General features: G+C 36.6%; 1 protein-coding gene across 3 annotated transcripts in view; it reads right to left on the bottom strand.

The window, feature by feature from the left end:
• The window catches only part of NWD2 (NACHT and WD repeat domain containing 2), a 53,152-nt gene that overhangs the window by 12,722 nt on the left and 22,284 nt on the right, over positions 1 to 18,146 (bottom strand). Inside the window, exons 1-2 of one of the 3 annotated variants that reach the window (XM_040065798.1) lie at positions 15,057 to 15,098; positions 13,959 to 14,075 (exon numbers count right to left, since the gene is read on the bottom strand). In XM_040065798.1, the coding sequence (XP_039921732.1) occupies positions 13,959 to 14,009 (51 nt within the window). In that variant the 5' untranslated portion in view covers positions 14,010 to 14,075; positions 15,057 to 15,098. Of the gene's footprint in view, positions 1 to 13,958; positions 14,076 to 14,249; positions 14,320 to 15,056; positions 15,099 to 18,146 lie in introns of those variants that run through there. The other 2 variants (XM_040065799.1, XM_040065794.1) reach the window with 2 other exon arrangements.

Here is an 18,146-nt window from a genome sequence, read left to right as displayed (position 1 = left end):
AAACACACCAGGTTCCTGGGGAACAGTTCTTCACCCAAATGCACCTTCCTTTAGATGCACTGCATGTTTTCCATTAGCAGTGGCACTAGTAAATTAAAAAAAAAAAGACTAAGGGGTATAAACAGACTATAAGTATTTGCTGGAATTTTAATACACAAATTGTTTCTAAGGCTGCATGAAAGCCTTAGGATGGGTGCATTTGCCGGTACGGGCTGTGAAAACTGCGTCTTGCCATGTTAGAGGTGAGGCTTGGAAGTACCTCCTTACCTTCACTCTTGGTTATTCTGGTTAAGTCTGTATAAATGTAATCTATCAGGGTACCACAAAACAACTCAAACCTTAGAAGCCTCAGTGAGAAGCTCTGAACTGCGCTTTTCCTTCAGGAGCTTCAGTGTCTGAACTGCATCTGTGTCAGAGGCTTGCTGCAGCCTCTGGCAATATCTGACCCATCTCCATTTCCCTATTCATCCAAGTAAATGCAGACTTCTTCTTAGAAAAATGAAGAAAAATGAAGCTTCAGGATTGAAAGTAAATATAATTTCCCACGATCTTCATGTTGTTTCATACTTAGTCGGTAAATAAGAATTACTATTATTTCAGATCCTCTTGAAATATAGTACTCTACAGTGAGAACCCTAAAACTTCAATTTGTGATAACATTGCAGCATTTTGATGATTATTATAGGGAATTATTTTTAAAGGAAACACTAATGTTTATGCTGTGTTCACTGTCGAGAGAGTTTTATATGCAGACTTGTGAACCAAAATCTCCCACCTGATGGGTCATTTTCCTTTAATAGTAAAACAACAAATTAAAGTGTCATTAGATTGAAGGTGATTGACCTGTATGAAACAACCAGGCTGACAAACATAAAACCCTCAGCAACCATTTGTGTCTAACAACACTTTACAGAATTAACAGAGAGCAACCTCAGCAGTAGCCTTGTTAGGTTTCACAGAATCACAGAATGGGTTGGGTTGGGAGGGACCTCAAAGATCATTTACTTGCAAGTCCCCAGCCTTGGGCAGGGACACCTTCTACCAGACAAAGCCATTCAGAGCCCCATCCATTGGGGTTTCCACCACGGATGCTTAATTGAGTCTGAAGCTGAAATCACTATTAAATAAAGGTAAAAAAACTACTGCCTATAGGACGGGAAATATATTTTCATTGTAATATTCTTGGTGTGGAAAGATACTAAAATTATAGGTGCAGTCACAATAATGACCAAAAAGAGTACACAAAGAAGATTTAGATTTGATCTTGAGATATGAGGGATTCACATGGCATGTCATATTAGTTCAGACATCATCACTAAAATATTAATGAATTCTCATGCCATACATTATATTAAACCAGAATAAGCTGAAATTTTAGATACATTTCATTCCAGCTAAGATATCTGGTGGTAAATTTAATAAAAAACAGCTGTCAAATATCAGCAAATTATATTAATTACTGATTGTTTTAATTAATCTTTTTAAAAGAAATTATATATTGACATCTGCAAATGAAGCCATTTGAAAAGTCGGATTTGTAATGTTTTATGGAGTGGTTTCAGGTACTTGTCAACTTAAGAACAACAGTTTTTTTGCCATTTTGCCAACAGAGATCTAATCCAATGATCTTTTGCTGAGCTAACTGGAATCAGTCCTATTTCTTGGTCTTTGTGAAAGACATGCGACACTGAAGTGCATACATATGTCCTCTCTGCCTCTTCTCAGAGCAGTCCTGGATTGCCAGCTTTCTGAAGAATAAGAATTCAAGAAATCATCTTTGAAGGAATTAAATCTAACCACAGTTAATTTTTTAACTTAATCTACTTCCTTGTGTATGGGACTAAGCACTCCTTAAACAATTTGGTTTTGCAAGTGTTGCTAGAAGACACAAAGAGAAAATTATACACATTTTCTGATTCTAAGAAAAAGGCTGAAGAAGAACTTTATTATTTACAAAGACTTTGCTTTTATAGGTTTTTGAAGAATGACCAGGGATTGGAGAACAAGGTTACTGCCTCTGGCCCACTGGCCAGGCTAGAAGGCTATCAGTGGAATTTTATCAGAAAGGAATGTGGAAAACATGATGTTTACAGTACAAGCTGTAGGAAATTCAATTACAGAGCTGTAAACATCTCACAAAAGCTTACATAATACAGCAACTTGCAAGACCCACAAGGAATTAGGAAGTATTACTGTCCCCATGTGCCACAGGAATTAAGTGCGGGGCATTAAGCCTGCGCGGGGACTCAGAGCTGGCACAGGTATGCAATGGTTAGTCATAACCACATAGTGGAAGCTGGTTTTCCTAATTCTCAGCTCTGTCCTTCTTACAGAAACTGCTCACTACTGAAGGAGGGAAGCCTTGACTCCTTGTGATGAGGTCCTGAGTGAGTAACACTTCAGCCTGCTAAATTAATAGAAGCTTAAACTAAGATCTCTTATTCAAAGTAGAACAGCTCCATTAGGAGAATGAGTATCTCACATTATTGAAGAGGTGCTCAATGCTTCACACTGTGGGCTGAAAATTGGAGGGTTTTAGGTGCTTTTAAAACACTTTTAAAAATTCATCTGTTGTCAGGGGTTGGGAAAGGCTGGTCTTACTGATATCCCAGAGGTGTCCTTCTACCATTCCCAGGAGACCTGTGGATTGCAGTCTGGATCATGCCATGCCTCAGCAGGAGGTGTCCCACAAAAATCTGGTGTAGCTCATGGGCAACCACCTGGAGCAAAGCATGTAAAAACAAAGCACACCCATGGTGCAAAAGCCCTTTTTCAAAACCTCGCCTAAACTGGAAGAAGGACAAGTCTGTGGTCACTTGGTATAAACCCTACTCATCAGGCTGCAGAGTGTGAATGATGGGGTAACAGTCACACATCAAAGGCCCAGCTACTGCAGCTCCTTTCTCTGCAAGCAATCTCATAGCATTGTGTAAGAAACTGAATATTAACTGCAACAGAAACATGAATGTTATCTTTCTACAGTTTGCATGACTAACAAGGGCTACGAAGTCCTCTGGAGCCCTCTCTCCCCTATGATCACTTACTATTCACTGCCTTCTCTTTATCCTGGGGTTAGAGGCCTAACTCCCCACTTCCACAGCCTTTGCTTCTAGGCATCCTCCCTTTTACAGTAAAATCTTTCTTATGAAAGAAAACCTTTTTTCCTCTTTAAAGCCATACATTTCAGTCAAATAGCCATTTTTTCTCTACTGCTTAAATGGGACGTTCATTCATGTGTTAGCTGATAAAACGTATGTTACTATGTAGTGGATCAGACTTCTATAGACAAAAGAGACACAAAGAACAAGTGAAATATTGATTTATAAAAATAAATAAATAAAATTTATAAATAAAATTTGTATTTAGCACCAGGCTTAAAAGATCTCAGATTTCATACAGATATTTTTTCTAAAAAGCATACTTACTGTAATCAGATTCCAATACCCATCAATTTCTTTCAGTTGCTATATTTGCATGTATGGAGACAGAATCACTTCAGCATAACTCCAAGAAATGCTCCATGCTCCACTTTTTACATGCATGCTGGCTGCATTCCATGTCTTGTCTTTTATATTGAATTTGGAGGTGATAAGACAGTGCATTTGCAGGTGTAAACCTGCCTAGGAAGCCATTCAAATTAAGGAAGGCATACAGAATTTTAACACCAGCATGTTTACCTTCCTTGTCTGCAGAAATGTGGGCTTAACTGATATAACCAAATACACAATAAACCGAATCTTGAAAATCTGAAACGGTTTTTAGGGCCTTTTATTTAACATCCCATCCTAAGAAATTTAGTACAACTATAGCTCTTTCTGGTTTCTTGCAAGTGTATAATAACTCTGTTCTACCAGTATCCTGTAGAAATCACTTTTGTGATATAAAATGTGCAGGTGTAGCCAAGCATATTTTTGGGGAAAAAAAGAAAATAACAGGATTAGCTGGGTCCCTACCTGCCAGGCCTTGAAACCAAGGATTTACTACCAAAAAAAACAAACAGAAAAGAATATCTTATTTTATTATTTTTTTTAACCTAAGAGAACTATAGCAAACTCATTTCAAATTCAAAGCAAAAAATGCTAATGGCTAAAAAATAGTGACTCATCAGAACTAAAGCCAGAAAAGTATGTTTACTTCAATTTATCTCAATGTAATATACATGTTAATTGCTTGTTAGGGCAAACTCCAAGCCATTGTACCAGAAACTGAAACCAAGGTGAAGAAAGCTGTAAATACTATGCTTAAACTAAGCCACAGTTTAGGAAGCTGGCGTTCCAGAGTAGCTGGTGCCCAGGAGATGTCCTGAAAATAACTTCCTCTACTCCTTTCTATTGTACTTCTAGCTGCAATGAGGTACAGTGTAAGGACCTCATGATAGAAACACAGGGAGAATGTCCTCCCAATAACTGCATTTGATGGCTTTTCTTGCCTATCAAAGGAAAAAAGTTATGTTGCATTGGTATTAAGTATCCCCAAAATATTACCATAAGAAATTAAAAATATGAAAAAAAGCACAAAATGTCATAATCTGTGATTCCTGAGATGCACATGTCAAAGTATCTTTTAGACCAGCATTCTTCTTCTCTGCCAAGAGCTGTAAGGCAGTGTACCTTATCAGACCAAACATTAGAGCTGCTGCAGATCTTTTAAATCTTCTTTCCACTTTTACTACATCTCAGTATGGAAACTTCTAAGTTCTTGATACTTTTGCCACTCAGACTGCCTATCCATAAAATGAAGCTAATGACAGCTTGCAAAATAAGCATTTTATTTTGAATATTCTATTTTGATATGCAAAGGATGTGTATTTATGTATCAGCAGTGATACAACTGTTATTTTACACTGTTTGTCCTTTTTAATTTTCAAGGGAAAAATGATACCATAGAGCAGTATCAAGCATTTTCATTTGCTTTTTCTCCAAGGGTTGAAGCTGTGAATAAATAGAATTAATTTTAGAACTTCATCTGACTGTAGAAAACACAAGAAATACAATTTTTAATTGAAGTTGCTGAAGTGAATAGGAAACTGAAGGCACAATAAAGACATTTCAAATTGTTTTTCAACCTGCCCAGATATATACTTATGTTCCTTGGCTTGGGAAATATTGCAGTGTGTTGTTTCACAGAACCACGCTCTAATTTCTCTCTTCCCTGGAAGCACTGCAGAAGTACCCTAGGAGGACTATATGAGTTTCAGAAACTTGAGACAGGTCTTGGTTTCAGTTCCACGAAGAACAAAAAGGAATGTTGAATTTCCTTGTAAGAAAACTTACTTGGCAATTGGGACTGGAGGGATGAGGTGCAAGTGCTGAAATGTTTTGCTGTGAACACAGTTCTTGATATAAAAGGTGTAGAAAAGAAGAAAATGACGGTGGAGTTTCTTGATGCTTGACCTGTCTTTCAGAAAATTAAAGAGAGCAGCCAAATCTGGTTGTAAAGCAGCCAATTCTCTCAACTCTGAACTTCACCCACAGCGCAGTATTTTTAAATCTCAAAGCTTTTCCCCAGTGGTAGGGAGATATGAAATAAGGATGAGTAATTTCTCAGGACATAGTGTGTAGGAGCTACCAGTCTGTCATACCGAGTGAATGTGCTTCCCCAGAAGAAATTCATAACCTACTTCCCTGATATTGTTTGCTTCATCAGAACTCTCCTTTCTCCTTGGTGAGAAAGTATCAATGGTCTTCCTCCACAATCTCCCTGTCACCTACAGGGTCATGCAGCACCAATTTAATTTTGTTGCCTTTTCTTTCATTGCTTATCATTGCTGGGTCTTTGATCAGCCTGAGCATAGATGCAGGTGAGAAAATCAGTCAAAAAGGATATAATTAGGGAAGAGGTCAGTGAATAAAGAAAGCATAGAGAAAGGACTGGAGATTTTGCCTACCTCTGCCTAAAGATCTGAGGTGCTCACTCTGATTCTCCTCCAAACAAATGTGTTTTTCTCACTTTTCGCTATTTTTGAAATGCAAGGGAGATTTCTTTACAGGTATGTACAGTTTTCCTTTCACATAAAGCTTAGGACCTTGCAGGTAATTCCTACTGCAGTCCAGATTTTTGTCAACTCTCTGACAGCTCCTGTAACACTTGACAAGAGTGGAACTGGGTAGAAAAACAAATCAAAAGGGTTAGGTTTAATAAAAGACTGTAGCACATAGCCCAGACTGAAGTCAATAACCTTGTCTGTGGAAATCACTACCCTTCTTACAGAGAATGGGAAATGCAACTTTCTTGGAAACAGCAAGGAGATCAATATTGTCTTTTAGAGGGAGGCATGGTGGTGTAACCTTCCCTGCTTTGTAAAATAATCAAAACAGCCATCCAAGCCGGAAAGAATTGTGATCTGAAACTCTGTCTTGCATCTCACAGGTGAAGTGTGGCTAATGGGGAAAAGCTTCTCCTACTAATGTTATTTACTGTGCCTTTCTGAGTATCCAGGGTCACAGGTATCATGGAGTCAGAAAGGAAGAAGATGCTCTGAGCCTATCAGTGTAGTCAGCTGGGAGGACAGGGCACTGGTTTCTGGACATCAAACCCTGGAGTCAAAAGCTGGCACTCTGCATTCTTACTGCACTCTTTGGTATACTTTTTATGCAAGAAGGGGCCACAGTTTGATTTCCTGTGAAATATTCTTTCTTGTATTTATCAAAAAGGCAGCTTAGTTTCTACATTCACATTTTGGGATAGTATTAATGTGTTAAATGGTAAGGCAAAAAGCTTAGATTGAACTAAATTTGAGCAAGGCAAAAAGGGCTGAATAAGTCACTTAAGGGATTTACAGAGGTATCTAGTCTGTAGTAACCTCCAAAGTTGCAGCAGCTGAGAAGGGGTTATTAGAACTGCAAAACCTATCCAAATCCCACTGTATGCACATACACACACCTTATTGGAAAGAGAATTATATATTTATATTTTTTTTAAACACAATTAAGCTGCGTGTTCTTAGTAACATACACAGCCACTGTGAAGGTATTAGAAAATGTTAATCAATGAGTATTATCAGAGGCAGAGATAGCCAATGGTGTAATGGAATTTTCAACACCCCTTCTGACTAGGAATACTAAAGCTAGTTGTAACATGACATGACATTTCACTGCAAGTTTTTTTTTATTATTTTTTTCCCCATTCTTGTTAGAGGTAAACAGATTTGTAATCATTGAGTCTGCAAATAAAAACCTAATTATGTAATTAAATGTGAAAAAAAACAATTTCACAAATTTCATAGAGTAATGCAATCACTGAGAACCTGATATGACCCATGACTGTGTAGTGTGGAATGAAGCATCTAAAACATTGTTAATAAACATGTTTTATGTAAAACATAAATTAAGGCCCTCCGAAAAAAATTCAGTATAGGTGATATTAGTTCTACCAGATTTTAATGCACCCGTAATTTAGTCTTTAGCATAGTATGCAAAACACATACCAGAACATCAACTCTGCTTTGCAAGTACATGTGGAATGGCCTATATTATTTATTTTGACTAGTCCCTTGATTTTGATAACTATTATTTATGATTTTTATCCCTATGTGCTAATTGTAACGATTCTTTTTTTCCAAGCCAGCTGGTGTTGGCATTTGCTATTTGGGACAATTGGTGGCTGGTACTCTTGGAACAAGTATTTTATCAGTCCTTCAAAGATGAAAAGAAATTATTAGAAAATTACTTTCAGTGTGATGGCCCAGTGAACTCCACACTGATGCAGAAGTGTTGGTCCTTTTTTTAATGTTCTTACATGACTTGCACGCATTCCCTGCTTTTCACGTGATTGGAGAGAGAGAATCCTTCTTACTTTTTATTAAAGTATAAATTCAGGAGAGGACAGAAAGCACAGCAGCATAGCTGCAGGATGGAAAGAATTATTTCCTATGAAAAGACAGTAATTATCCAAACAGTTAAGGAGAGAATGCAAAAATGCTAAAGGTATCTTTAAAGAAGCAGAACTGAAGGAAAAAACTAAGACAAGCACCAAATCCTTCAGGCACTTGACAAAGGTTATAGATTATCAAATCCAGCATCCCTTAAGGTGTTCAGAGTGTCAAAAATCTTTACAGCCAATTCACATCACTAAATATCACAGGGAGATTGCTCTTTCTGATCATTTAAATTGTATTAAATATAAATCCATCTTTTCATAAAGTTATCTTTACAACTGCCATATTTCAAACCCTATTCTTCAAAACTACCCAATATTAGTTTTCCATTTATTATACAGATCAAAAAATCAACTTTATGAATTTTCTTCACTTGCCATACTTCTTCAAGGATGGGATAAAACAAAATAGTGCCTCTCTACTGGGACATCTTCATGACTTCTCTAACACTAATTTTTATGTAATAAATTATTTGACTTACAATTAATACTAAGCATACAAACGCTGAATGTTAAGTACTGCCTGCAGGCAATAGGTCAAATAACTGGCCAAAAGTTTAAAAATTCTGCAGCATATGTCCATGAAAATGAAAAAAAAAAAACCAACAAAACCCCCCCAAACAAACAAACAAACAAACCCAAACAAAAAAAAACCAAAACAAAACCAACAAAACCTCCATATGCCACTTGCCTGAATGAAAACTTTCTTGCCTGTGCCATGCAATTGTTATGACTGAGAGGCAGAGTATATGGTCTACCAAAAGCATATGGCCAGCTGATGAACTGTTTTTCCAGCCATGAGTAGCACTAGTATACTAAAGCATTTTAAGACAGTTTCAAGTGTTAATTTCTATACTACGAAAAAAGCGCTAAGAAGAGAAAAACATGTAATTTACTCACAACAATTGCAGTCTCCCTAGTTTTCTAAGCAAATATTCTATGCTTCATTTTTTCAAGGTGGAATGAAATAAAAACTTACTTTGTGAGGTTCTCTAGTTTGGAAAGAAGGAGGCTCATTACACTGCATATTAACAGGACACAACCTCCAAAAAAGAACCTTGCATTGAATGCAAATATTTTAAGAGAGAAGAACACTGATACTTTTTATTTTATTTCTTAAATTATTACCTTTCATTGAAGAAAGAGGGATCCTGTGAAATTAAACATGTTTATTATAAAAAAAAAAAAAAAAAAAAAAAAACAAAAAAAAAAAAAAAAAAAAAAAAAAAAGACCCAGGTACTGCTAGCTGGATTTAAGAATAATCAGACTGAAAAGTGAACTAGTTTTTTTTTTTTGGGGGGGGGGGCAGTATGTGTTTCTTTCTGGGTCTGTTATTGGAGAACCAAAGAATCTCTGAACCGGATGTCTGTATTTGAGAAAAGGGAAGAAGTATATATGCAAGATGCAAGCAGCACTATTAATATCTCTCTATGAACTCACCAGCTGCCTGCTAAATATTGTAAAGTATGCTGTTTCTTTATACAGAAGTAGCATTGCAAGGTTTAGAATCCCCTCCATCCCGCTCATTTCTGCAGAAGAGCTGATGCTGGATTTTTGATCTACAGATGCATTTGTAGGGCAGATCATTACATTCAACTGATTACAGTTCTACCTCAGAACATGGTTTGGTAAAACTCTTGTGGGTCATGAGAAAATAAATTGCATAAATCTCATGCAGCCTATTTCTTCCTCTACACATTACACAGAATGATGGAAATATGACTTCATGTTAATCTTATTCTTGCTAATATGGTCATTCATATTAAATATAATGCTTAACCTTTCTGGAACACAGCACCAGAAATTGTATTTCTGTCAAGAAAAAGAAGTACAGTGACTTAGCAGAAAATACATGCAGTCTTCTGACTGAAAATGCAAGTTATTTTTAGACTACATAAAAACCCATGCAATTTCTGTGTTACACGGAAATGCTGTCTGATGAATCTTCTACCCATTTCCAATGGGCTAAGTATAAAAAATTGATAAGTATTTAAGATTTAGAGAATCAGAGATGATTCACAGGAAAATACATTCCCATCCCAAAAACAGATGAAGGAATTCACTTACAATAGCCTAATCATGTAATATCCCCCCATGCTTCATCTCACTTTCTGTGTCTATCTGTTGTTCAGAGCCAAACTATGCGGCAAGGGACAGACATCCTTTGCCTCTTAGTCTGGAGGCTGTGAGAGAAGACCCTTCCCCCTTGCTGGGGGAAAAGTTGCATGTTTTGTCTTCGAAATTGATCACTTTTGTCTGTTTTGAAGGGTTTCAAAATATACAAAGCTGTACTTTGATATTTACAGAAGAATCTTTCCTGTTGGCCAAGTCCATCTAAAACAGGATTAATATCTTCAGACATATACTTTACTTCAGATCAATGCCAGAAGTCCTGTGGAGCCATTCCTGATATGTCCCACTTATATTAGAGGAAGTTCTTATTTAGACAGGTTTTCAATCAGATGCAGAGTGAGAAGAAAAGTAATATTTTGATATTTCTTTATTGGAATTTACTTTACTGGAAGAGGTGGACTGTTCGGCTATGGCTGGCTCCAGGTATTTCTCTTCATTCACTTAAAAACTATAAATAGTAGCTGTGTCCTTGGGTAAAATTAAATACTGAAATGCTCAAGCACAGATAACTTCTGTTGAATTCCCCAAAAGCACTGGGTACTTAGCATTCCCCCTGAACTGGATGTTTTAGCATAGACACATTTGATTGACTTAACTCCCTAACTTAAAGTGTGGCGATTTTCCCAGAAAAGCAAAAGTAAAATATAATTCAGGCATTCCAGAACCTGTATTTAGTTTTTTATATTAGGAATAAACCTTAAAGTAACACCAGAACCAAAACTGCAGTTGAGGAGATCCAGCGGAGCAGGAATAATATAATTTAGAATTTTCTCTGAGCTGGAAAGCACTCAAAATTAATTATCAACCATTTTTACTAAGCTGAGAGAGTGCAGTAATATACTTCACAGAACAATACTTCACAGAACAATCACAGAATAATGCTTTAGCATGCATTATACTGAGGAACACAAAGATACAAACAGTAGAAACATTCCACTCCATAATTTACCATACTTCCTCTTCAATTTCAGTGATTTAAGGACACGCCAAATATTGTAAATTGCTAATATTCTTTTAAAATCCTACTGGAATTTCAAATTTATAATCCTAGGTTCTTTAGGTCTATGGAAGTTGAAAGCTTTATGCTTCCCTAGGAACTATTCAGAAAGTGATGCATGTGTTGCTCCTGAATTCAGGCCTGTCAGTTGCTTCCTCCTGCCCTTTTCCTGGACTGAAAGTGCAGAAAAGCTTTTATTCATACCCAGTAGGTCTGTTGAAAGAGGAGCTTCACAAATACTCTGTGGGGTACCTCACCAGACCAGTGAAAACACAATGCAAGCGCTCAGGTTACATTTGTTTAGATGTGGTAACTCTTGTTATAATTTGCACAATGTATATAAATGTAAAGGTTGCAGTGATGCACTGAATGCATTTTTTCTTTGGTATTGTTGTGCAATGTAGAATCTAAGCAGTTCATAATTTAATAAATATACTGTATTTCAGTCTTCCCATGTAGATTCCAAAGACAAGATTTCTGCATAAAATTTGTATGAAAAGGATTCTCCCCTCATAAATGAGTCTTCATAAATTATTCTGTAGATCAAAAATAGCATATGTATTTACCTACAGCGAAAGCTGTGAGTATTTAAATGATTTAAATGATAATATAATAGACACTGATTTTATACAGCAGAAAAAAACCCAAACAAAAAACCCCAACATAACAAAAAAACCAGCCTAACCAAAATCCAAGCAACTTTCCTCTCCTGAATCAAGTATTAATAGAGGCAGCAGTTAAGAGAAGAACTGCACATTCCCAAAGTCAGTGTTCACAGGAAATCAGTTTTGCTTTTTTTTCAGAACTGAATCCTCCTTGTGCTTATGAATATATGTTAATTTTGATTTAGTTGTTTTGTATTTGGAAAAAACCTTGGGACTGCCCAAGGGACTTATTCACTGCACTAATTTAAGGACTGAATTTCATTTTCTCTCCATCCAATATTACTATGCAGGCAAAAATTGCCATAAAGAAACACTTTCTAGAATCCATATATATCAAGTAGCTAATTCTGAATAGTTCTATTTAATCCCAGATCTGTGTCTCAATTCAAAAAGTGGTAATTGATAACCACAAAAAACCCCATAAAAACCCCACAAAATAAAACAAAACAACAACACAAACCAAAACCCAACTCAACAACAACAACAAAAACCACACAAAAAAACCCACAACAAAAAACCCAACCCCCACCCCCCCCAAAACCCCCCAAAATAAACAAAAACACCAGCTGAAAAGAAGGGGCACATTTTATAGAACTTTCTCAAGAAATGGCAAGTTGCCCAAAGCTTGCAGTGCCAAAGTCAATTTTTCATTATGTTATTATAAATTAAAAATAATTATACTTGTTGGAGTAGAATAATTTTCAATTTTTGTTGTAAATGAAATAAACCCCATCTCACTACGGTACAGCAGGGCAAAAAACAAATATGCATAAACAGATTATTGTGGTTTTGCCAGTCGAGTCACTGGGGGAGCTACTACTTTGGCCCATACTTGGAAAACCTGAAATAAATATTGAAGTCATTGGCTCATTGCAACCGTTTTGCTAACTGTTTCATTCTGTTTAAAAATTCTGGTTTGGCTTGATTTCTTTAGTAACAATATCAGGGAGGCAGTTCTTAAAAGCTTCAAGATTCTGAGCTGCTAAAATGTGCAGCAATAGTATGTGACAAGGTTTTCTTCACTATCAGAGATTTTACAAATCCATGTCTAAGGACATCGGTTGTTGCTACATGAAAAACTCCACGCCTTTCTGTTCCAGCTCTGGTTTTTCCATCAAAGGGAAGATAGAAAGTAGAAAAATAAACCCAGAAAACTAAATATAGTCATACAAGATGAAAGCTACCCAAATTCTCTAGAGATCTGGGCCAGTGTGTGCTTGTGAAAAACAGCATCATGACAGCATCAAACCCAGCCCAGACTCTACTCCAGCTGCTGGGTTCTTATCATAAAGTCTTTATACTCCAGGGTTCTGAAGCTAAATAAGAAAGCAAAGCAAACAGGTGAATGAATAAGAGCCAGAGAGATGGTTGTAAAGGTGTGATAGAAGTACAGAATTACACATGCTACAGCTTGCTCCTTGTCTAATCTTTGGCATGGAGAGATGTGATCTCCAGTCTTTACAGCAGGCTGTGTTTTGTATCCCTTCCATCCCCCTGGATTCTGTGGTTTCACTTCACAAAACCTTTCACATTCTTCCCTTAAAAAAAAAAAAAAAAAAAAAAAAAAAAAAAAAAATCAAGAACTTGCAGTTTTTTCTCTGTCTTATTATGACAAGACTAAGAATTAGAGTTGACTTAGCTATGTTTAGGTACAAAGGAGAAAAACTTTGTACCTTTTGTAAAGTATTTTCTTGGCAAATATAGAAAAAGAATTGGGATAGTGAAGGCACGGTCTTAATACTATTTTGCGTTGAAGTAAAGCAAGTGACAATGGAGAGAACCAATCAGTTGCCTATCGGTATATCATATACTCAGAGCCTCCTCAGGTTATCACTGACCTCCCATCTTTCCACTCTCTTAAACATGGCATCCTTAATTGTCCTGAGCTTATGACATGAAACAGCAAATGCTGATCAGAGCAGATAGTTCTTTGCTGCTTCTTTTCTGTAAGTCTTTCTAGGCCTGCTGATAATGCATGTTTGAGAAGTACCAAGAATTAATTAACTGTGGCCTCCTTAAACAAGTCGTCAATAATTCTGTTGTGATAGTAGTACAGTCATACCTATATCTTGCTATGAGGACTGATCATTAAAGATCCTTCTTTCCTTTCCACTAATTGCTGTTAATCCACAGAGCTGCATAGGGAAATACTTGCATAGCAAATGCAAAGCAATGAACATAAAATATTTAGAAAGAAGAAAATAACATATTTGTTACTGAATCAAGCATGTCAGGATAGGTAAAATGATATTTTTCTTGTAAAGTAAAACATTATTTTTATACCCACAACAAAACATGGACCTGCAGAACTTTTCAAGCAATCTTCAAGCAGCTTCATGCGAGTCTTTTGCAGCTCAGGACTGTCCCATTCATCTGCTTCAACTCCCCAGTATAAGTCTATGACCTGGAAAACAGCATACAATATAGTTACTTATCATATGCCTTTTCTACCAAATTCGTTTCATCAACATCCTGTGCACTAAGCTTTAATCTTCAGTGCAGTAAAAAGCAGTGAGGTCTACATTCAGTCCTTATATAGACTGTATTCCTCATACAAATGAGAATTGCAGCCTCTTACTTTCCCTCACAGATAGTCCCTCCTGGAACAGACTCTCATTTCATAGTCATATGGAGATTAACATGACAAGATCTTGATTTGATGTAGTCTTTTATTTGCTACTAGACTGCATATAATGGATTGTTGCAGCAGCCCTCATGTGTGGAGTTTCTTTATGAGACCAGACGACTGCTGATGGCAAAAGGAAAGAGCCTGCTCCTTGTTCGGGGAGGAAACTATTGCTTTATTTGCCCAAGAGCTAGTTTTAGCTCCTTTCCCGTCCACGCCAGAGCCAGAGTCCTCGAGGCCCCGCCCGTGCCGGGGCTTTTTCCCAGGGGACAGGCCCAGAGGCAGGGACAAGCCACTGCCAGTCAGGGATAAGGTGGGAGTGGAACAGAGTTGGGTTACATTCCAGTGGGGGGGATGGGCGCAGCCGAGAATGGGCAAACCGCATGATAGAGTTTCGAAGGGAAACCGGGGAAACATTACAAATCAAAAGAAACACAATATTAACCAAATTAGTACATTGTAACACTCATGTTAGAGAGTAAAAATGAGCTGAGACACAGACTTCTTGTTCATCACAGCATGAAAAGAATCCTGTTTTATTTCTCTTTACAGCTCAGCCATGCTGACTCCCACTATTCACTAACTCTGGCTGCAGCAAGCTCCTGCTGCAGGTTTCCATTGCAGCCTCTGACTGCTGGTTATTTCCTGCTAAACTATGGCTGTATGTATCAGTTTGCAGACTCAGAATGCAGGCTTTTACCCAGCTAGACTATGGCTGCAGGTTCCAGCAACAGGCTCGAAGTGTAGACCCAGACTGACCTCACAGCAGTGATTCTCTCACCCCAGGATCCTTCTTCTTCATGGTTCCCCCCAGCAGCTAACCTACTCCCTTTTCTCACGCTTATCTTTACAGCTGTGACTCATCAGGGACGAGGCTGTATTGGATAATTAACACAGCTGTTACTTATCAGGAGTGAGGTCCCTGTATTCCCTTCTCCTACAATGGATAGGTAAGAATAAAGTACGAAAGAATTGAAAAAAATCCTGGCTCCATGAAAATTAATGGAAATCTCACTCTGGATCACAGTCAGGACCATGACTACACCCAGTGGCACCTGTATCCACAGGATATACTCATTCTTCACACATGTCTCAAAAGAAATAATAGGAATGGTTTTACATTATTATATTTCCTTTGTTAGCTGCTCTCTGTACTTCACAAGCAGAGACTGGTGAGATATGCAGTGGCAGAGAGTTTGTTGGCCAGCCTTTCAAATTTAGCTGCAGACTCACTTTTGAGACCCTAATTAGTTGCAAACAAACTCCTGGAAGAAACCTGGAAGAAACTATTCATGTTATACTTATTTGAACAAATTAAGTGATGACCTGTGATTTCACTATATAGTTTAACTAAAAGGCTGAATTCATACAGCAGGAAATCAAATTTAAAAAAATAGTGATCATATGAATGAATTACTTTTGGAACAAAACTTATGGTAGAGGCTACTACTATCTCATTTACTACTGATTCTTAAAATCTTGTGTGTAACTTTAACAGAAAAAAAGTCCAAATGGCTAGTTTAAAAAAAAAAAATCAAAATTGTATCAATACATGACTATATTACAAATTTACAGTTTATTTTAATGTTGTTGGTTCTGTGGAAGCACTCTACAAGAAACAATCATAAAATTAGCTGATGTTCAAACGGATAATAAAATTAGCCTGAAGATTTAATGTAAGAACTAATAATGAGTTGATATAAAACTAAATTTCAGCAGTTTACAGCTGGTTAAACTTCTTTGGAAATTTCTTTGACCAATGCCAAGGTTTAAGACCAAATCCTAGAGCAATTTATGTCTATGTGTAATTGTACTACCAATAGTCTCATTGACTATTTCTGCCTTAAAAGTTTGTGACTCATATCAGCGTTCGCTGGAGCAGGCACATTATTACTAAGTGTGACAGGTAGTGTCCTGTGTGACTTATGATGAGTGAAAAAAACCCAGGTATGAAATGCATTGAGTGTAAATAAAGATATTGAGTGTATTTTCTTGGCAGTGTAAGTGTAGCATACACATCCAAGAAAACACACTCAATACCTTTATTTTTGACAGAAACTCTGTTGCAAAATGATGCTGGAACATGCACTTTCTGCTGTACAAAACTGCATTTCAAATAACCTATTTCCCCCACGTGCACAGATTTCTTTTGTGTCCCTTCTCTTTTAGTGTCATTAGGAAAAAAAGTGTTCCCTTCTTCCGCTCTAATTTCTGTTATTTATTAATACAACTTTACAACTTTATTATCGCATTTCACATTGTATTCATCCATCTGATTACTTGCATGATGTATGATGAAGCTTAAATATTCTCATTATAAAATCCTTCAAATACAGATCTTAGCATACAGTAAAAAATGTTTTAATTACTTGTTCAATGAATTAATTGTGCTGCTGAGGTTCTTCTGAAACGTGAAAGCAATTTCTATTTTAATTAACTGTTAGGAAATCACATTAATTCTGTAAATGTGAAGAAGAAACTCTGGAGTACCAGATAATCCTAGGGGCTCAGTGGCTGTTTGTTATTTTATGGGGTAACAGTTTTGGTGCATAGTATCTTAAAATGATACAATTTTGTCCTGCAAGAGTAAATATTTTATGGAACAAACCTCTGAAGACACCAAGAATTTCAAAGTAACATCTCATAAATTGCTCACTATGCTAACTAAAATAAATAGGATTTACAAAATTAAAGAAATGGAACAAGGAGACAATGATATCTGTTTTTGAAGCACATTTTTACTTATGCTTGGAAAACTGTGTGACAAACACTCAGATTTTCAGTAAGGTTCAGCCAAGGTCATATGCTCTGCAAGAGCTCCTTATCCACAGTGGACTGACATTGGTCTAGTTCAATTTCAGACTAGTTACCTAACAAGAGACTTTTCATTCATAATTCTGTGCTTCCTCTTGCTTACTTTAGCTTTTGTCCTACCAATCCTACAGTTTCACAGATTTTGCTTAGGAGATAAAATGATTTTATTTTTTTGACTTCCAAAAGTTAAAAAAAGAATGAAAAAAATTTTTTTTCATGCAAGATTCTACATTCCTTCTAGCATATATCCTGTTGAAAACTATTTGAAACAGTTCATTGTTTTGAAGAAGAAAAGTGTATGCTGCTAATTAACTATGTTTGGTTATCCTCCCAAAATTTTCAATTACAACTACTTTCTTTAACCCCTCCTTCCTCTCCTGTAAAAGTACTGTATTTCAGGTCAAAACCACCATGTGCTCTGGAAGTCTCTTCCTCAGCTTATTTGCTTTCTTAGCCAATAAGTTTTTATCTGTAATATTTTCTGATACAATGAAGAAAAGGCCATCAAGCTAACAAATTCATACTGTGATTGAATATAGTCAGTTCTACTTCCACTCATACGGTGATTATGTTCAGTAACAGCTCCCACCAGATTCATGACACCTCACAGATCTCATGCTTTGCAACAACTGAAACAATTTTGAGTACAGCCAGGTGACTCAGTGAAACTTGGAGTAATGCATGCACTCAAATGCTTTTCATTTGAGTCATGATTTATTAGGTAGAGGGTGTCCTGAATGGTGTATTTGTAATAGCCACATGTGAGGTAGTTTTTCTTTGGTCAGTAGAAGATTACATATTGAGATGAAAAGTTATGTGCTCTGCTCTGTACAGAGAAATATAAATTTACCCCTGTATCTGAAAATTATAAAACTGCATGTTAAATTACATAACTTAACACTGTACTAAAAACCGTAGTCTTGATTTTGCATGCTAACCTAAGAAATATAGTTTATCATGATTGGAATAAGAAGAAAAAGGTCTTGCTAAAGTCTACCTCAGAGTCTCTTTGAAAAGGCTTTACTACATTTCCTT

This window comes from Hirundo rustica, chromosome 5 (assembly GCF_015227805.2).
Source record: "Hirundo rustica isolate bHirRus1 chromosome 5, bHirRus1.pri.v3, whole genome shotgun sequence".
Lineage (NCBI taxonomy): Eukaryota > Metazoa > Chordata > Aves > Passeriformes > Hirundinidae > Hirundo > Hirundo rustica.
The sequence above is the reverse complement of the archived record's forward strand: the minus strand, read 5'-3'. Positions and strand labels throughout refer to the sequence as shown.